The following is a 21,360-nucleotide window of genomic DNA, read 5'->3' as shown; positions in this document are numbered from 1 at the left end:
GGAAAAGCAGCACTTGTAGCCAGGCATGAAGGTCAGCAGAGACTCTGCCACAGGCTGGGCCTTGAAAAACATCTCTAAGCCCCTTTCAGGAATCTCAGGAAGCACTAACAGCACGGACCTGACCTGCGTGGAAGGCAGCGAGCTCCCACCTGCCTACACACGTTGCTGTCTCCCATGGCCAAGCCAGGCATGTGCCAATGAACCCCTGCGTGGGTGGGTATGGGATACTGGTCGAACTGGTTGCAGACATAACCAGGCTTTGAGCTGCTCCTTTTGGTTAATGAAAACAAGGAGCGGGCTGTGCGTGCATCTGCAGGCGCTGCTTTCGCACTGCTTTACGCAGCCCTGGAGATTCAAACCCAGAGAGGAACTGTACACGTTTTAATATCTACCACCTGTTGCTAAAATAAGCAGAAGCACATTCCTTGGAAACCCCACATCTGACTGGAATCTGTGGTATTTTTCATTAGCTATGCATTGGTTCAACCTACGCTGGCAGTGAGTGCACAAGCTTGTTTGGTGATGGCTCCTTGCAGTTGGCCCTTTGAAGAGGGAAAGAAACCACAAGAGCCTAGAAATGTCCCGTATTCATCCAGGCTACAGTGTGTTTGAACCCATGAGCTGGATGAAGCTCAGACGTTTAGTCCTGCCCAATTACAGTAATCCCTAATTAAACTCCTGCCTCTCCCTGGCACAGCAAGAGCTGATGCCCTGAGGACCCCGGGGGTGCTGGGTGCTGAGCAGAGCAGACAGTGCCCAGCCACGCACCTTCCTCCACCTCAGTGGGAAAACACAATGTCTGTGTTGAAGATGAACTTTATTCCACACAGGCTCTCGTCTTAAGACAGACTCTGCCTCAACACAGCTCACATCATCCCCGCCCATGTGGACGGGGCCAGGGGCAGGGCTGACACCACACAAGAGCACAGAGTTACCCCAAATCCACCCCGAGGGCAGGTGACAAAGAGAGGGCCACCCTCAGTACACACCCAGCACACACTCAGCAAAGTGAGCAGACTCAGAGCAGGGCCAGATTTACACCCCAAGCTGTGAAACACAGCATTTACTTCAGCATTTTGTTACTGCTCACCAGAGTTGCTCTCCCACAGCTGCATAAAAAGCTTGAGCGAGCCCAGTTGAGAGGCAGATGAGAATAGCCTGGCAGAAGAGCAGTGACAAACTGAAGGAAGGCAAGCTGGCAATACTGTAACCAAATCAGCAATTATGAACCTCAGACAATTAATAAAGAATGAATACACAGCAGCATTAAACACTTAGTGCATCAGAAGTAAGCCAGCCCTGTGGGGCCTGGGTTGTAACTGGAGAAATGAGGTAATTATTCATCTCACACTAGTTTCCTGGTTCCTATTTCAGCAATAATTAATGCAGGTATTAAAAATCATTCACTAAGTTCTACATGTTAAAGTCAACAAGTCAGAATGATGTTCTTTAGAGAAATATAGAAAGAATTCTAGAGTAACAAAAGCTCCAAGATTTCAGGTGGAGCTGGAAAACAGCCAGTACAGGACTTAATGCCAAGGAACAGGATCGCAGCACAACCCAGCACAGCCCTAGTTCTATGCCAGTCGAGATCCTAAACTCTCAGCTTAGTGGTTGGACTTGATTATCTTAAAGGTCTTTCCCAACCAAAAGGATTCTATGATCCCAGTTGAATCTCCCCTTAATCTCAGTTGAGGCACATCACTTCCCCCACCAACCACCATCCATGGGGACACTAGAGCAGCTGGGGACCTTGCTGAGAAGCAGCAGCCCTGTGTGGCCATCACAGGCTGCCTGAGGGGCGAGGAGGTGTGGGCAGGAGGAGGCATCTCCAGGGCTTTCATCTTGCTTTGAACACTACAGCCCTTCTCCATTGGGACCGGGAGAGCGCTTGGCTTCTTTATCTCATGCTGGCCTGTGCTTGTTCTGCTCTCCTACAATAGACACATCCTTTCCTCCAGCTCCCTAATTAACCAAGATCCGTTCCACAGACCAGCTCACACAATAGTTTTTGCATCCTCTTCTCTTAAACAGATGTGATCCTTTCCCCAGCACCGCAGGAACACGCTGTAACGTTCCCGACCCTCCCAGCTCCCACAGCCACAAAACCCCACACCAAAACCCTTCTCACCTTGCCCCAGGCTGCAAGGCAGGCTCTGACACTGCTCTTCCCCCTCAGCTATTTGGTGTGCAGCACCCCTGGAACATCTTCCTGCTGCACCAAGCCAAAACCACCAAAGAGTAATTTTAGCAGTGAAGAAACCAGGGCACGTGGCATTTGTTTCTTTTTGCAAGGCTGCAGCTCCGTGCTTTGCTTCTCTTCTAAGGTGATGCAGCAGAGGAGAACACTTCAACACATTAAATTGAGTCCTTGGCCTTCAAGGACCAGCAGAGAAGCGTGAGAGCAGAGAGGATCATACCCAGGAGTAGCATTTAAAGTGTTGACTGCAGCTGGGTTCCACTTTACTTCAGCCCAGCTCCCCATGCAGAAATGCCTCCCTCAGAAGACATCTGACAAGTCACCTTGTCTCCCTGCACCTGGTTCTCACCCATAAAAGAGATATTAAATATTACCTGGCCCCTGATCTCCCACATGTGAGGGGTTTATTTAGCCTTTGCTCTCCTTTTCTTAAGCTATTCCTCCCTTTAATCTCAGAACCAGAGGCAGGTACCATCTCTGGACATGCTGACCCCTGGCAGGAAGAGGTGGCTGCCCAGGACAGCCTATGGCTGCCCTGCCCAGGTCCATGCAACACCAGCTCCAGTGGTCAGCACAAAGGAGTGTGTGGACCTCACTCTATCCCAAGAGTCAAATGCTTCCATGATGGCAGCAGACAGATGAAAGCTTTGACTTCTGGAAAAACACGGGAAAACTGCATGTTGCAGTAAACCAGAACAAGAAGAACAAATAAGGGCAATGCTGCAGGTGTGAGGAGACACAAAGTCAAGGGGACTGAAGATGGGTGGTGGGTCCAGGTCTCCACTGTGCCAACCAGGAAAGTGCTGGGAGACGCCAGGATGAACTGCAGATCCTGAAATCAGCCACACCTCAGTGTATCCCTCTCAAACACTTTCCCAATGACCTCTCAGGTGCACCAGGAGATTCTTCTTATGCACAGTTAGGAATTTAAAATGCAGACGGTTATCTTTGCTAGAAAGTTTGTAGCAGCAGCAGAGACTGTCACCTCTGCATGACAGCGGTGGGGCTGCAGAGCACTGAGTTGGGTGTGTTACAGCTGGTGACACTGAACAGAGCCCTTTCCCGCAATAACAATACTTTCTGCAGAGGTTTATTCAAGTTAGAGGGGTCAGGCAATCAAAGGCAGCTCTGTCACCTTGCAGAAGGAGCAGAGCACTATCAAAGGGCGATGGTTTCTGTAAGAACTCTCCAAGCCCTCACAAACAGCAATTACCAGCACTCTCATGACCTCAAATCTCCCAGAACAAGCTGCAGACCTGCCCCTTGACAACCAGGCTAAATCCAATCATGCCTGTGAGCTGGGGAGTGCAACAAATTACTCCTTTCTAGGCAGGAGAAAAACCTGGAGCAGGCACCCAGAGAGCAGGAGACTCACCTGGGCACTCACAGCCTGGTGAGGAGCCATCCATGGGGCTGTGCTCCAGCTGCTGAAACACTGCCAGGGAAGAGTGAATGTGGAGCAAGAGGAAGGAGCACAAGCGCACAAAACAGGACGGAGGACATTTATGAAATGACTTGACGTGCTCTCCATGAATTTAGAGAGGGGGTGGGAGCCAGCATGGCACTTCTGGGCGGGAAGGAGCGATGCTGGAGAGCTGCCCTCTCCCTCACGTTCAGGGAGCCTGGCAGATGTTACTCCCCACCTTCTCCCTTGAGCTCCCAGCAGATATTTGCCACTGGCTCAGGCTGCAATGTGACTCAGCACAGAGGGAAAGCCCCCAACTGGGTGGCGAGATGAGTCACAGGGAGACTCTGTGGGCTCTTGGAGAAGGAAGAAAGCCCAACTGAGGAAAGGCCAACCACAGCAAGCGCAGGGCAAGGATGCCTGACAGGGATGCGGGGGACACGAGGCTCCGCTGCCTCCCGGCGATTTGCTGGCAGCTCCAGTCCTGCCCTGGGAGCCAAGTGGGCACCCAGCCCTCTCAGAGGCATTTGCCTGGCTTCAGGCCAGCATCTGCCCCCGGGGCATTGCTGCTCTGCTGGTGTGCTCAGCCTCAGTTGGTGTGTTCCTGCCAGAGCCCCAAGTGCTATCTAACCATGGGCCACTTGCCCAGAGCAGAAGCTGGGGAAGACCATATCCCAGCATTTACCTCCTGGCTCCCTAGCTCTCCTACACAGCTAATGGTTTCCCTCATCCTTGCTGTCTGCACAGCCAAGCTCTCTGTCCTGCTAGGAACCCCCTGCTCTTTCCCAGGCTGGACCCCCTGCCACCAAGCTCCTCTCACTCACCACAGCTTGCCCACAAACAATATGCTGCTGCCCTGAGCCTGACAGACATCTCTCAGCTAGTGCATTGCTGGAAGCCAAAAGGCAGTGAGCTTACCATGACTGACTTATGAGGCCATGAAGAGCAGCATGTCCATTGCTTGTCTCCCTGAGACCCATCAGGTCGCAGATGTGGCTGCACCCAGTCCTTCCTGCCACAGTGTGACCCAGCAGGCCTGGCACACGGCTGGCACGGGCAGAACCGGAAAGTCCTTGTTGCTCCCTGGCCGTGGTATTCAGACAGACAGCAAAGCCTGAGCCATCACACTTTAGCCAGCTCTCCTAGATACTATCACAGAATCATTTCAGTTGGAAAAGACCTTTAAGATCATGGTGTCCAACCCCTCACCTCACACTGCCAAGCCCATCACTGACCCTCAGCACCTCAGCTACGTGTCTTCAATGACTCCAGGGCTGGGGACCCTCCACCTCCCTGGGCAGCCTGAGGCTGACAACCCTCTCAGGGAAAAAGTTCTTGCTCATCTCCCATCTCAACCTCCCCTGGGGCAACTTGAGGCCATTTCCTCTTGTCCTATCACTGGTTACTTGGACAGAGACAGACTCCACCTCACTACAACCTCCTTTCAGGGAGCTGCAGAGAGTGATCATGTCTCTCCTCAGCCTGCTCTTCTCCAGACTAAATCCCAGTTCCCCCAGACTTCCCCTGGTCAAAAGGCCACTCTGGTGTATCTGGGTACTAATTTAACCAGTTTAATGCTAACTACAGGATGAGATCCTGATCTATTTCACGCAATCGAGCAGGCAGCATGTTGGCAGCAATACTGGATTAGTCATTACTCTGTGATGAAGGAGCACTGGTGGCACTGGGGGAAATACAATGAACCTGCCCAGAAGCCTTCACCCTTTTCAGTGCCATTGTCAGAGCACTGCAAGAGCAACTCAAATTATTACTCCAAAAAAACCAAAGAAGGCATAACTGTAAATGACTTGATGCTTTAAAAAGCTCATCAGTGCAGGAACAGGCGTACATCAGAAACGTTTTAATTAAATGAGCTCAGAATTGCACCAAGCATTCTAACACAAAGGACTGGCCAAACTCATCCAATCCCACACTGGCCTAACTGGGTGTGAGGCTTGCAGAGGATGCAGAATCTCGCTTTAAACAAGTTTGTGGAAATTCAGCCCTTTTGCCAATTTGCTAAAATAAGAGCTCAGCTATGCAAAGCAGCAGAAGTCCCACAAAATCAGATGTACCTTTCAGAGTAGGAGGTGTAGAGCAGCTAGATTTTAAAGTGCTTGAAATGCCTCCTTGTTTTGAGCCTGCAAAACTCAGCTGGACACTTCCCAGAAACAAGCTTGCAGAAGACTTTCACAGAAGCAGCTTTGAAGACGTGCCTATATAGGATCTCATCTGTTCTGGCACCAAAGAAAACCTGGATTAAAGCTGCACTCAGCAATTCAAGTAGCAAAAAAGGGATGGTTCTAAATTCTCCAGAACGACTGCATCAAACCCCAGCCAGGTAGCACTGGCTGCACTGGAGACATGCCTGGAGCACAGAGGAAAGCATTTGCATATATTTACCTGGTGACAACATTAACACATGTACACTTACTGTTGTCATTTAGGGCCCTGTGTGCTCAGTGACTCTGAAAATGAAAAATAAAAGAAAGGATGCTCTACAGCTCAGGCAGTTCAAACTGAAATCTCCAACACCTCATTGTCCTCATGGTTGCGAAGATGCATCAGCTGGGCTCCATAACACCTTCTTTGGTAATGCTGGCTGTGTGACCTGACCCAGACCACTCTCATGTGCTCCCATCTGAATTTCTTTTAGCTTTTGCCCATGACCAGTGCAGAGTAGCAGAGTAATGCAGCCTCTGGGGCTGCTGCTTCCCAGGAGAGCCTGGGCAAGTAAAGTCCCCTGAGCTCACACGAACAGGACATGCTGGCTGCAGCTTTAACGACCATTTAATTACCATTGGGCTTGGGGCTTCTGGATTTTCAGGTGCCCACAGGTAACTATCTGGACTTATGGATCGTTTTCTCACAGCTCATATGCAGTGGAGACAAGGAGCACTTGGAAAGCCAACCTACCCCAGCAGTTTAGAGCACGGAGCAACATGGACTAGGTCGCCCTGTTTTGGGATGAGGAGCAGAAGGGGTTCAGCTGTATGAACGTAGTCCCAACCATCTGTCAGGAAAGCAATCCCTGGCCTATTTTATTTATGAGTTCTGACACGGCCATGGTGCTCTGCAGGAAAGCTAGAAGATGTAGGCTTTGGTGGGAAGTTGCAGGAAACACTCATGAAATCACTGTCCAGGTGCATCCCTGGCATGGCTAACGTGCTGTTCCACCGAGCCCTTTCAGAGACAGGGATTTGCATCAAGACACAAGGCTGTGTCCTCAGCAAGCCCAGCTGATGCAGGCAGGAAAAGCAGGAAGGCAGAGGCAGCCAGCTGCACATCTCCCCTCCCTTCTCCTCCTCACCCCTGGGCTGTGAGAAACCCAGGAATTCTTCTACATCTTCCTGCCTCTGGCCAGAAACCCTCCCTCCAGCCAGCACTGACAGCCCTTCAGCAGAAGGGAGGAAGGGGATGGCATCCCTGCCCTGCAACACCCACTCCCTGGATAAAGCCCCTGACAACCCAGACCCACAAAACGGCCCGGGTTTGTGTTTAATACCTCCATCTTGTGCTGGTGGAGCCGTTCTGGCCAGAGAGGGAGGAGAGCAGCACCGGCGTGGCAGAGCCCAGCCAGAGCAGGAATCCCAGCAATGCCGGCTATGCTGTGGCCTCCTCTTTGCCCCTAAAGGGTCAGGTCTCCATCTAAACAGGAAGCTGGGGCTCACCAAGCCCACAGCACTCGCCCTCCAAGTCCCCATGGCTGGGAGGAGAGGGGAGGCAGTGCTGCAGGAGCCGCTGCTGTGTCTGGCCCCATCCCTCCCTGCTCCCAGCCCAGCTCAGGCAGTTACAGCAGCCTTCTGGGGTGCCTCCCCCTCACAGCTCCCCCACTGTCAGGCAGGGTGCTTTTCAGGATCATGGTTTTTTATCACTTAGTAACTAGAGACAAAGCCCAGTGAGGAGCTTGGGCAAAGGCAGCACTGTGAAAGGGAGGTTGCAGTGGCAGGGGGGCAGCGAGGGTCCCTCTCCTTCACCAGCAGCAACTCACTCAGTACAAACCAGGACACAGCACTTTCCCCCTAAACCAGGGACTGCATCAAAAAACTTTACAAATCTCAGGGTCAGCACCTGCCTCACACCCCAAACTGCTGCAGCTTGCACTTGAACGTCTCCCATCACTTGCTTCCTTGCCTTAATAAGCGTTTTCTTCCTTTGGTTTCCCCAGTGCTAATATTTTGGGATGACTTTACTCCTTAGAGACTACAGCTACCCTTCTGCTTTAAGGACACACATTCCTTGACCTCCAGCCAAACTGAATCCAGCCTGCAGCACCCAGCAAACGCCCTCTGCAATGCCACAGGATTGCTGCTGGGTGCAGAGCCAGCACTAACCACAGGAAACCAGGGAAGGGCTATACATGGAACCTCCCATCAAACAAACCATCCTGGCATCATCTTCACAAACAGCACCCCGCCACAAATAAGCAAATAAACAAGCAGCTAAAAGCCTCGCTGGCAGATCTCATCTGCCACATAATGGCCTTTCAGTGACCTGTGTCTCTCCTGTCTTATGCTAGATCAAGGAAGCCTGAGCACGTTTCAAGCACATCGTCCACCATGACAAGTCATTACTTAACCCTTATTTCTGTCCTTTCCCTGACATAAAGAGCTTTACTTACTAATTTTTTAGACTATGCATGTTGATTTCTATTGGTCAACAAGGATGTTTTGGTGTTTGTTGGGTTTTTTTTCCTTCCTGGGGGTTAAGCCCCCAGAATTGTGCTAGTCCTCCCATACTGACTCAGACTTATGTGATTTGGAGGCCAGAGCTGCATTCTTTCAAACATCTTATCTTGAAAGGCAGCAGAGGAAACAGCTCTGTTTATAAAAGCTCTTGACAGCCTAACTGTTATTCTGTCCCAAACCTCATTTGGAGCCAAGGTGGGCAAACCTAATGCCATAAAGGGCTTCTCAACTTGTCCTACAGCCACATTAACCACCACTGAGAGTGGGTAAGAAAGCTGTTGAGAAAAGCCCACAAACTGTTTACACCTTGAAAGTTTGAAACAGAAGAGCCTTGCAATCTGTGTCCTTGGGCTATGACACTCCTCCTCCTCCTCTGGTGATGAGAAAAGAGAAAACAAGATTATAGTCAGAGTCTGTAGGAGAGGCTGAGAGAGGAACAGGGTGACAGCAAGTCCTGCCAGGGCTGCTCAGCCACATCAGCACTGCTTACAGGATCCCAACACCCCTGTGAGCATCCTCAGCTCCTTCCAGCTAAAAGTGTTATTCCCAGGGAAGAGCCATCCCTGGAAGACAGAGAAAACCCCCTGCTGCGATCCATGGAGAAAACCAAATTACCTTTGCCCATGGCCACACTGCCACATACATCAGGCCAAGGTCCAACCACAGCCCAAAGGGCTGTCTGGTGTGTGGAAGAGCAGTCAGGCTCCAGCTGTTTTAGGGTGTGCAGTTTGCTCACCTTCCAGTCTGTCCTTGAACACCTTCCAGTTGTGCAGGCGAGAGGCTGGGAGCAGAGGAAAAGCTCCTCTCCTGGCTATCAGCCAGGCATTCTATGGTGAGAGTGTCTTGTATCCTGACTAGGGGTATTTTGGGAAGCCAGATGACTTCACCAGCAGCTGACATCCCCTGACCTACTCGCTGTGAAGCCTTCTGTCTGCCAGTGGGCCTTGGAGCTCGTTACTCAGCACTTTAATTTGCACATTGCCATTTACCAGGTGCTCACCTGCTGGCATATCCTGGAAGCACCCTCACTTTCACGCAGCTCAAGTGCTTACACAAACAGTAAAACACAAACACACCTCTGCCACCAGGAGTTTCCTGTTCCTTTTGACCTGGGACATGCTAGTTTCCCTCTGGTGCTGACAACCCTGCCTCCACAGCACATGCTCCTGCACAGGACATGGCACCACAAGCACAGAGCTGGCACTAATGCCATCTGCAGCTAATCCCAGCCGTGGCACACGGGATGCCCAGGTACCACGGGGCGCAGCCAGTGCTAGGGGTGCTCCTATGGCACTAAAAGCTTGCAGGCATCACACCTGGGTTAGGCACAGAGGACCAATGGACAGAGGACCAGTGAAAAATGCAGAGTTAGAAATAACCTGGAGGACAAGAGTTGTACGAGAGAAGACTGTGAGAAGAGACAGAGAAGTGGAGCTCCTGACACAGAAGGAGCATCCTCGTCACACTCACCCTGATCCGCCTCATGGCCGTCACAATCTCCACCCGGCTGTTTGGCCGTGGCACATCCAGGCTCCCTATGTACTGGGGGAAAAGAAAGAGGTACATTAGTCAAGTTCCCACAGCACTGGAAACCTCACAGTCCCACCATGACCTTGATGGCGTTCCTGGAGGGAAGCCAGGGCCACTTCTGGGCAAGAGGCGGCATCGTGAGCGCAGCACTGGAAGCCTCCATGCCTTCCATCACAAAGCTCTTCCCCCACCACTTTAAGGATTCAGCAGCTCTTATTCTAACAAGAAAATAACTTTAGCAATCAGGCCAGCAGGCCTCATTCATCTATGCCATGATCAAAGTAAGTAGGTATAAGCCAATATCCCCTTGTCTGCACTGAGTCATCTATTATAGACCTGGATATTGGAATATCCCTAAAATAGCTGGGGCAACATGTCCTGTGACAGGCCCTTCACTATTTAATTACAGCCCTGTCAAACCCTTGGCTGTTTCTGAGGCGATGCTGAGCCTCCAGGCCAAGCCTCCAGAATAAAGGAGCCGCTTTGCTATTCAAAGGGGACCAAAGGCAGCACCACTGTGACCCAGCACGGAGAGATGCCCAACAAAAACCTTGTTAAAAATGAAATGGAAGAGGGCAGATTCAGAAGGCTCAGAAAACAGACGCGTGGTGAAGAGTCAATGCTGAGCTCTAAAAACGTGTTGCTGAAAGAAAAGTGGTTTGAGTCTATTGCCTACCCCCCTGTGCTCCCACACCTCATCTGGACACGAGCACTGACGTAACCCTGGGCAACACGACGTGGGCGCTGAGGCCACTGGGGCTACGTGCTCCTGGGAATACAGACAGAACCTTCAGGGACACCAGCAAAAGCCATGCCACTAGTTTCAAAGCACCAGCCCTAAGACAGGTGCTTAAACACCTGGACATGTGCTGGAGTCACCTGCAGAGAGGGTTATTTCTTACCCAGCTCCTCTCTGCTGCAACGCTGCTGCCACCTCTGCTGAGGGCACAGCATGGGGGCTGCCTGATTGCCCCTGGATTTTGTGTGTGGGTGCTGTCCCAGAGAGCCCTCCTTCCCAACTCTGTGCCCACACCCTGAGCTCAATAAACTCGGCCAGCTCAGCCCTACCTGCGTGGCTCCTGCCCGGGCGCAGACAGAGGCAGGCGGCCAGTGTCCAGCACCAGGCAGCAGTGCTCAGAGGAGATGCAAAGACAGAGCATATAAAAATAAACACCAAACAGCTGGCGTGTTTATCATGTGCTGAGCAGGCTGCCACGGTGCTGGGCAGCTTTATGTAACTGGGAATTAAAGCCCACAATGCACAGTGCCAGCAAAGGCAGCATCCACTGCCCAGACGCTGGCCACTCAACACCTGGCTCCTGAGGTACAGGTCTGAGGAAGTTTTCAGTCATGTGCCCTAAACAGAGCCTTCCCAGCCCTTCAAACATTCAGGTCATATTAAGAGAGGTATTTTTAACAACCATCAATTGCCTTTTCTTATATAAAGCCTGGAAACCATCAACAAAATGTAGAAGACAAGGAGGAGGGCTAAGGCAGCCAGAGCCCCAGACACACAGTCACTGAGCAGCACGTGAGGAAGACACCTTTCCCCATCCTCCCTGCGAGGCAAATGTCTTGGCTGCACAGCATCTCTCCCACCAAGCCTCCCCACTCTTCTGCCAGGGACCACCTGGCCCTGCTTCCTGCTCACCTGCAAAGGAGACTTCTTTGCTCACATGAGGACAGCCTTTTGCAGCTAGAGGATGCCTGTCTTCTTCCAGCTATTCCCAACAGCACAAAGTCATGGCTGCTCGAGGGATAATGGCTTTCCTTCCCCAGACAAGCCCAGAATACAGCCACGTGGCAGGACAGGGTGAGCAGTGGCAGCTATCAGCTGGCCAGGAGACTACCCCATCCACTGCTGACTCCCACGGCCCCATGAATCCAAGCAATGCCAACCTCCCGGCTGAGGACCACAGCCTTGGCCAGCAGCAGCGCACACTCATGCCTGTAACTGCACGTGCGAGCCCAGCAGAGCTGGGATGCCCCATGAGCAAGTGATGGAGCAGATACTACACACCACCTTGGACTGAGCAGCACCTCCTCAGACAGCCCTCCTGGGAAACAGCCCTGGCAGGTGGAATGTCTTGATGCTGTCCTGCCTACTCCCCTTTACTCAGCTATTCCCCTCCAGCCTATCCTCACACGTACCCAATCCATGGGGCTCTGGTCACAAACCAAAGCAGGATCTGCTTTTGCTCTCAACCCTGGGCTCCAGGGCATCCTGCTGCATCCCGTGGGAGCCCATGGCACCTCCAGCCCCAGTGTGGGCTCAGCTCACACAGTTCCTGTGCTGGCAGCTCCCAGCACACCCACCTTCCCCTCCTCTCCACAGGCAGGTATTTTTTACACGTTCTGCAATATGCAACAGATGGACCAAGTCTCTCCAGACTATTTTTGCCTTCAAGGCAGAAATCACACATGGGAACTGCACTGCAGAGGAGTAACCCTTCACAGTGTGGTGAGTATCCCCCCAGAAACATGGACTTGGAGGTCAGCTTTTCAGCTAAACTACTGTTTCTCAGGTAAGGAGTGGGGATGGCTCAAGACACCACCTGTATTTACTTGTCCTTGCAGGCAATAAGCCTTTCTGCTCTGCTCTTCTCTTCTCCAGCCTTCCTACTCAGAGAATTGGTTTCATTTCAGTGGTGAGGGGAAAAGCAGGGAAGGCAGAGGCCAGGATCAGCAAAACAGTTGGAGCCTCTGGGATGCAAGATTCCCTCTCATCCCACGCCAACACTGAGACCCAGCTCCCTCTTGCCAAAGCAGGAGCCAGAGGGACACCTGAGCATGGGCTTTTGCTTTCCTTTCGAATCTGTGTGCCAGGCATGGGGGTGGCCCTGGTCCCCCGAGGAGCTGATGCCATGGCTCCCAGGGCTCAGGCCAGCATCCGTGCCAGCAGCAGGTCAACGCTGCAGGGAAAGGAGGCAGCAGGGCCGGTGCTGAGCCCTGGGAGGAGAAAGGAAAGCGCCTGAGACAAAAAGAAGGAAAATAAAGCTGTGTGAAAGAGAGCTGACAAAGAAAACAAACCCATGAAAGAACCCACCCTCCCCAAGCCCCCGGGAACGGAGGAGGCGGCAGAGGAAACCATGTGCACATCTGTGGGATGCAGCCTTCCCAAATAACTGCCCCAAATAACCCTGGCAGTGGGTGGGGGGCACAGGTGGAGCCCCCCCACCTGCAGCTAAGAGCCAGGCAAGATCAGGAGCTGACTCATCCCCATGCTCTGGCAGCCCTGGGCAGCTCCCTCCTCCCCAGCCCAATTAGGAGCTGAATGCCTCAGAGCCCCGCTGAATGGGCAGCCGAGGGGGTCCCTCCTGTAACGAGGGGCTCTGGCAGCCCCACAAAGGCAGCCCTCTCATTGCCAAGGGCCAGCAGCGCTCAGGGCTGTGTCACCCAGGCGGGCAGGCACAAAGCACCTATTCTGCAGGGTGCTGCTGGGCCGGGTGTGCACCACTGCTCCTCACCCCCTTGTGTGGGATCCCAGATGCCAGCGATCCCTGCCAGCCCCTGTGCCTCAGGCTTGGTGGCCATCACCCCTCAGGCTTCTCAGCACCCAGAGGGAGCTTTGCTCGCTGTCCCACTCCCCTGTGTGTCTCAGGCACGGCGGGAAGGGGCCTCCAGACACAGCCCACACCACGCAGCCTCCACACACGGCTTATGAAAGACCTGTCCAGTTCAGGGAAATACCAATCCTTCCCAGACCAGAGGGAAAAAAGAAAAACCCAAGAAAACAAAGGAGAGAGTTTTGCCAAAGCAATGTTTGCACAAGCCACTTAGTTTCTCATTTTTCCTTGAGGTTGTTTAACGTCGTTTGTTTTCTGCTCTGTCAGGAAGGAGTTTGCTGGAGAAGGTGCTTTTGCTGTGACAGCAGGTGGCAGATATTTTCAGCAAACCGAAGGCTGATCGTTCCCCTGACAGGAGACACCTCCCAAGGGGTGTTGATGAGATCCCTTGGGGGTGGTGGGCAGTGAAAGCCATCCCAGCAAGGAGCTGCTGCCTTTCCAAGGGAGGCACGCTGCCTCTCTGCCAGCCCGGCACCACGGCCAAAGGTCAGGGCTGAATCATACCCAGCTTGCAGGGGAGCCCAGCTTGGCTGGCTGCCGGCTTTCCAGCTTCCAAAGCAACCCCGAGTCAGAGGAGACACTGCTCCTGCAGAATACAGAGCTGCAGGCAAGCGAGGCATGTGCTGGTACCAGCCTCAGTCTGGGCCATCACACCAAGGACTACATAGCCATCCTAAGGGCCAAGATGGCCTCATCCTGCACCTCAACTGGGGAAGAGCTCCTGGAGGTACCAGCAGCTGGGAGGGAGGCATCAGATATGGGCTGCCGTGGTCCCAGGGCTTCTAAGGAGTCCAGGGTGGTGCAAGGCTGCACCAGGTACTGGGACATTGGCCCTGTGACACACAGCTGTGCCATGAAGAGAGGGACAAAGTACTCAGGCACCAGTCCCCAGACAGGCAACCTAAGATCTGAAACCTCTTTCTTTCCCCAGGGCTCAGGGAAACGCCCCGCCTGTCTGCAGCCTGGCTGATAAGGGCTTCATCCCGGGCTGCCACTGTCAGGGGAAGCAAAGAGAAATCCAGTTCCCAGCACTTTTGCCATTGCCAGTGTTCCTTCTTTGCAGCTGCCCACACATGTGCCTCTCAGGGCTGGGCTGGCATGGCCATGGCTCTACTCTGCACCTCAGGAAGGAAAGGGGGGAAGTTTACTCAGCCTGTGGTGGTGCAGACTCAGAGGCCAAAAGCGATGGAAAAGTTGGGATGCCAGCTGACCTCGATGGAAAAAAGCCCTATCTTTCCAGCCTGAGCCTGGCCGGCGGGTGCAGCGGGCTCTCTGCTGAGCGGGAAGGCTCCAGCCCTGCCCTGTCCTCCCTTAACTGGGCTCTGCACACTGAGGACACCGGCGTGCACCCAGTCTGGGGAGGCAGGCAGCTTATCACAGCACATCAGACCCATCCAGAGCTGGGCATTAACACAGGGACACCTCATGGCAGGCAGCACTGGCCAAGCTGATATCTTAAGGACATTGGTGTGTACCTGCCTGCTGAGCCCAAAAGTGCCTGCACTGCCCATGAGCTGTGCAGGGGCTGAGTGTCAGCAGCACAGAGTACTGAAGGTCCCAAGACAAGACCCCAGCACCTAACAGAGCCACACACCACACACACACACCCCCCCAAAATAGGGCTTGTGTGGTAAGGGGAGGCACCTTTGCAGGAGGATGGAGCCCTGCAACAGGGACAGGAGCAAACAGAGCGAGCAGATGCAGGAGGAGAGATTAAATCTTTCCAGGCCAATGAAGCAGGGCTGTCCCCTCGGCCCCTGTTCCCCTCATTCCATATCCCACGCTGGCACGCTGCCCACAGCTGCCCCTCAATCTCAGCAGGGGCTGAGCTCCCTGCACTCACCCCCAGCCACAGCCTTCACAGGCATTCCTGCACAGTGTGCACAAGCACTGGGGCAGGCAGGGAGCAGGCTGGCAGAAGCATCCCACTCTTGTCACTTCTTCCTCGGGATCTTCTGGCATCTGCTGAGCCCAGGCACTGCCCGTCTGGGACCCACAGCCTGAGCACACACAGCTTTGCCAAATCCCTGCAGAGTTTTTGGTTGGGTTTTGTTGGTTGGGGTTGGTTTGGGTTTTTTTTTGCTAAGAGCTTCACTAAGCAGCCTGTGAACTGACTTAACAAGTGTGTCAGAAATATGTCACTGTTTCAGACGAGAACTTTTGTGGCACTGGGAAGGTTATTTATAGCCTTGAGCAAGCAATCCTGGGCTCAATCACACACTGCAGCTTTGCTCCAGGCTGAGCAGCCTTGACAGAACACACCAGGCTCCAGAGCTGCCAGTACAAACAGCCCCCAAATAAAGCTGCCAAGTCTCTCCCAGCCAGCTAAAGAGGTGCAGAGCTTCACACAACCTGGCTCCATCTTTGCAGCCCTCCAGGAATAGGAGCCTCATTTGGGAAGGAGCCTGAAGCAGAGGAGAGCTCAAGACCCTGATTGATGCCTGCAACTCAATTCACTTCAAATACTTTTAGGTATGGCCCTTACATGCATAAAGACAAACCCAGGAGTGGAAGCACGTATGCCTTCGCTGCTTAGTGTTCATCTGATGGCTATAATCCTTTCCCTGATAAAGCATTTATCTCTGCAGGAACTGCCAGGCACTGCCAGTGTCAGATGCTCAGGTGGGTGGCAGGCAGATCAGCTGGAGGGGTTCATAGGAAGGGACATACTGGATCAGACTAAAGTCTCCTTCGTGTCCTCTCTCAAAACACAGACAGCAGCAGATGCTCGTTTCAACTCCATTTTCCCATGCACAAAAGTGGAGAAAAGTACTGACAAACATGTCAGAAAATGCCTGGTTACCAAGATTCCTTAAGGAGGGGGGAGAAAAACCCCACCACCCAAACCCTAACAACCCACCTGCTGCCCAGAAGAACAGCAATCCTCCCAAGACTCCAGGCCTGAATTTACTTGCAAACAGGTCTGGCATTACACTAAAAGGTTTCAGCACGTCTCTTGTCCCAGCCCATGCAGTCCTGGCCAGAGGCAGCAGCTCTGCCCAAGGAGCAGGCTTTGCTTTGACAGTCCCCTCTCCCCTCTGCACACCTGCAGATGGGGGAGCAGCAGAGCAGGTCCTTGTACCCATCTGCCCCTTCATTGGGAACCACGTACATTAGGGCGTTGCAGATGGATTAAGGTGCCTCAAGAGTGAAGGATTAACAGCTTGTTTCCAAATAATGGGTATTATGTTGTATTATATTGTTCCAAATAATGGGTAGATAGGACTTTGCTCTGGACCACAAGACAGAGGTCAGTAACAGCTTCCCTGTGCAAACCCAGCAGCACCCAGCATCCCTGCACTCAAATGGGGTGTCTGGCAGCTCAATGACAGGCTCCACTACCTCATTTCACTCCCTCTCTACGTGTTGATCTCACTGGAGGCATTGGAGTAGCCTGAGTCATGATTTCTGAATGCACAGAACTGCTGGTGTTGCACAAGCTGGCCCTTGGGTTTTGTCCCGCAGCACCAAGGCTTTGGGAAGATAAGGAGTAAGCTCACATCCCTCCTCCTCCTCACCCTGACCAGAGGAGAGGTGCTGGACAGAGAAGCGGAGGAGGACAGGAGGAGTCCTGACTCCCTACATACCAATTTATTTAACCAGGAAACCATTGCACAAGTGGAAATTTACGCCTTCTCCCCCGCGCCACGCTTGCAGCTCCCAGCTCTTTCATCTGAATGCCTCAGCTCACCCTAGAGGCCAGGCTTTTGGTTTTATGCAACAACTCAGACCACAAGATGCAGAAGAAAGCAAAGGCTCCTGCCTCCTCTGGGAGTCAGCTCCCCATTTCCTGGGACGCAGAGGGGTTTGGTGTCAAGAGGGATGGCCAATGAAAACAGATCCAGAAGTGTGAAATGTATTACTATTCCTAAGAAGATAGAGGAAGATTTTCCAGCTATTGGATTTATCTCCAGAAAATGGATAAACCTAATCCTTGGAGGACACTTTGCTCAGACTCTGTGTCCCCATGCCAGAACAGATGGCTGCAAGTAGCTTCCGTGGGGACAAGCAACACAAGTCTGCTGATGGCACTGCTCCCTTCGGAGTCCACACACCAGCTTCAGAGTCAAGCCCAGTGCCTGAAAAGGGCCCAAACCCCGACTGCCCCCAGCCTCCCCCCCTGAGACACTGGGATTCCCTGGGGAGAGCAACGAGGGGAATATCAGCACGGGTGCCAGCAGCTATTGATGAACCAAAACACACGCCACATCTCCCCTACATGAGCCATTTAAAGGCAGCTGCAGGCAGCGTGGGGTCTGAGTGTAAAAACCAAATTAAAGATTAATAAATCAGCACAAGGATTAATAAACCAGCACATACCGAGTGGGGCCTGCACGAGTCCCCTGCGGTGAGCCCCAAGCAAGCTCGTCAGGAATCCCAGGCTGCCAGAGCACAGATCCAGCTGCTGGAGGCTGGAACGCCAACATCCCTGCTGCCCCTGCTATCAGCAATCCCACGAGGCTTTTAGGAGACTGGCATACAAGTCCCAGCACCCCAGACAAGTGTTTTTTCTTCTTTAATCCTCCCCCAAAGTTCTGCTCTAAAGCAGAGTTCCTCATTTTTGTGACTGGCCGAAACAAGAGCTGCGCGGGTTTAAGCACTTGGGATTCTTGGGGATAAAAGGAACTAAAGGCGTGTAAGCATTTAATTAATCTCCAGCAATCTAATAAAAGGATGGAGTAATTGCCTAAGCCATCTGCATTCTGCATCTGGCATCGGGGGCATCTGGAGAAGCCCATGAATTCGGAAGCTGGGTTTTGTACAGACTGTGCTTGGTGTTCACGCCTGCCACGGGACACCAAAATAGAGAAAGAGGAGCTAACAAAGACTAATGTGCACCACCCCCTTAACACAGCCAGACCAGCAGCACGGGAAAGAGATGAGCCACAAGCAAACTGAGGGATGACCGAAGCCCTATCCCTCTCCTCACTCCCCAAGCCGGGCCACCCCAACCTGGCACAGAAGAGGCACGCGGGGTTTAGAAGGGCAGACACTTGGCTGCCTCCCCACAGGTGAGGGGTGAGCAGGTGCTGGCAGTAAAATAGCACTCAGCTCCAGTAATCCAGGAGCAAAAGGCTGCAAAGCCAAATCTAAACTGCCTTTCCCAGGACACAGTTGTAAAGCAGGTTTAAGTTTGCTCCATAAACAACTCCTCTGCTGTTTTGCTCTCTGCAGCACACTGCCTGCCTCTGCACAGGAACCCTCCCAGCCCTGAGAAAAGGGGGAAAATAACACCCTCCAATGCCACAGCCTCACTCCCAGGCCACTGCACACAGTTTGATGGCAGATCTGTGGGATTTTTCCCCCGCTGAGCACACGTGCTCCAAGGACATCGGTGTGTGACATGTTCGTCTCCACGCCGCTCAACTGCTCTACACCACATTTGTTTTCCCAGTCATCCTCGCTTGAGTACCTCATCAGTGTGACAACTGTATCCCCTTAGGAACAGCAAAGGAGGCAGGATTTTATGTTTTCCCTTTTCAGATTTCAAGTCCAGCTATTTCCTGGTGTACTGAGGGCCAGTGCTACCTGCTCCGGGTTGGGTAAGGCAGATCAAGAGCTTGGCTTTTGCCCAGCCTGCTGTGAGATGGCCAGCACTCAGCCTGGGGGAAGCCACAGCCCAAGTGGGGTAAGACACTGAGAGGTCCCAGCAGGAAAAAAAAGAAGAAACAAAAACCCACCCCGGAGTGCTTCCTGGCAAATCCACTAGCAAGAACGGTTTATATATGTAAGAAGAAATAGCAAGCTTTTGTTTCGAGAGAGCGGCCCTGACCTCTTGCACTACACGGCAAATGGCACACAGTCCCTCCCTCTGCTCACACGATGAGTTTATGCCGTTACAGGAGCAGCGGGGTGAAAGGACCCTGCAGACACCAACCGCTCCCCCGTCACGCCGGCGCTCCCGCGCTACTCCCCGCGCTGGGAACGCGGAGCAAAGCTCCAGCCCTCTGCTCCCTGCCAGGAGGATGCACACAGATCCCGGCTCTCTGGGGCTCACGTCCCCAGGCAACGCCAGGCAGAGAGCCGTGGAAGGATGCATGGCCGAGAAGGGATGCTCGGGTGAAGCGGCAACGTAACCCCGCTCCAGCCCGACCCATCCGACCAGCTTCCACATCCTTATGGGATGGGATGGGTGGGAAACCTCACCCAACTCTTTGCAGCTGAGTTTAGGGGAGATCTGGCAACGGGGAGGGTTCGGGGGGAGGGAAAGCGGGGGAAACCTAAGGCTATGGGAAAACAGCTGGAAAACAAGGAATCGCGGGGGGTCGGGATTCAAGAGACATCCGCGGAACACCCCTCCCCGACCCCCTCCAGCGCCCGCTGCCCACCTTGGCCTCGAAGCAGATGCCGTGCTGGAAGGCGTCCTCGTTGTGCAGGGGGATGCGGAGGTCGTGCCGGTCATCTACCAGGTTGTACTTGGACTTGGCGGGCATGGCGGCAGCCGGGCTGCCCCTGCAGCGCCCGGCCCGGCACGGCACGGCACGGCCCGGCACGGCACGGCCCCGCCGCTCCCCCGCCCCGCTCCGCTCCGCCCCGCCGCCGGCCCCGGGGCGGGGACGCGCCGCCGCGCAGCGCCGGGGAGGGACGGGGCGCGCGAGGAAAGGGATGGGGGCTGCGAGCGGGGGGTCTGCACCTTCTCCCCTCCTCCTTCCAGCGGGGAGAGGCGGGAAGCGTTGGGAAATGCGCTCCCGAAGGGGGAAAAGGGGAAGGGGGGAGAATGGGGCTGCACCCGGTCTGCTGAAGCTTAAAGAAAAGCGAAAATGGGAAAACCTCCTAAGTGGAGAGTGATGTGTGTGTGTTTGTGTGTGTTTGTGTGTCCCAGCTCCGCGAGGCAAGAAACGCATCCCTCCTCCGTGGGAGGCCGATGGATGCTGTACCCAGATCTTTACATCCACACAGGACATGATGGAAGTCGAGCGAGGTAGAAGTGGGAAAAAAATCACCATCTTGTGACCAGAGCTGACCCTCCCGTGCCCTACCTTATACAAACGATGAATGGGCTCCCCACCCACTTGAAAGCACCTCACAGTGGCTTTGCAGACATGCAGGGACCCACTCAGGTAGCTCTGACTGCACATCCAGGCTGTTTCACCCCTCACCTCCACACTCATAGCTCTGCCTCCATCCCTCTGTGTTCTAGCACCCCATGCTCAGCTCTCCAAAGCATGGCTGATGAGCTCACTGGTCAGAGGCACCAACTGGGACAAACCTTTCCCAGAACAGACTCCACAGCAGACCCCCGATTCCCAAAGCTCTTGCATTGCTCTGCTTGCATGGTCCTACACAGCAGAGCACATTTCTCTCCTGGGCCTCACGTTTCTAACTGGCTGCAATGCAAACAGCAGTGCTGGCAGGTGACCCTTCTCTGGACATAACAGATGCAGGGCCATCAATTCTTCAGACTGAATCAATACAGTGAAACTTCCTCTGAGTTTATAACATAGTTCACTGCCAGCCGCAGCGTTTCAGCCATGTCTGAGAAATGATTGTTTCCCCTCTGAGTGGAGTGGGTTTTCCACCATGCCCAGAGGCTCAGGCTGGGCACAGACATGTCATAAGCTGAGACATCCCCATACTCAGTCAGGCCTACAAGAGGGGTATGGGAATGGCTGCTGTGCTGCCAGCTTCCCCATGCCAAGCTCAGGGTGGGATCATACAGAGCTATCAGCACTTGGACAAGTGAATCAAGGGATGGTTTCCCACTATGCCGGCAAGCTCTGGAAAGTCTTTACTCTTCGTTTTGGAAGGTGGAAAGGGATTAGTGCTGTGCACTGCATCAACTTGGGAACTTGCACCCCTGTGCAAAAGGGGTGCAGAGAACTGGATACCCATGAGGCACTTGAGCTCACTTAAGTCTGAGACAGACAGACGACTGTAGTGGGAGAGTCTTGAGCCTGGATCTGCTCCGTGGTCTTTGATGCTCCAAGTTCTTGATGAGGATTTCTGTTCACCTCTAGCAAAAGTTGAGCC

General features: G+C 53.4%; 1 protein-coding gene across 2 annotated transcripts in view; it reads right to left on the bottom strand.

The window, feature by feature from the left end:
- Positions 1-19,897, bottom strand: part of NOS1AP (nitric oxide synthase 1 adaptor protein) — a 37,328-nt gene extending 17,431 nt beyond the window's left edge. For both annotated transcript variants that reach the window (XM_062003473.1, XM_062003474.1), the window contains exons 1-2: positions 19,719-19,897; positions 9,764-9,835 (exon numbers count right to left, since the gene is read on the bottom strand). In XM_062003473.1, coding sequence (XP_061859457.1) covers positions 9,764-9,835; positions 19,719-19,823 — 177 coding nt within the window. In that variant the 5' untranslated portion in view covers positions 19,824-19,897. The remainder of the gene's footprint in view (positions 1-9,763; positions 9,836-19,718) is intronic.
- Between the last annotated feature and the right edge of the window lie 1,463 nt (positions 19,898-21,360).

Source organism: Colius striatus, chromosome 10, assembly GCF_028858725.1.
Source record: "Colius striatus isolate bColStr4 chromosome 10, bColStr4.1.hap1, whole genome shotgun sequence".
Lineage (NCBI taxonomy): Eukaryota > Metazoa > Chordata > Aves > Coliiformes > Coliidae > Colius > Colius striatus.
The sequence above is the reverse complement of the archived record's forward strand: the minus strand, read 5'-3'. Positions and strand labels throughout refer to the sequence as shown.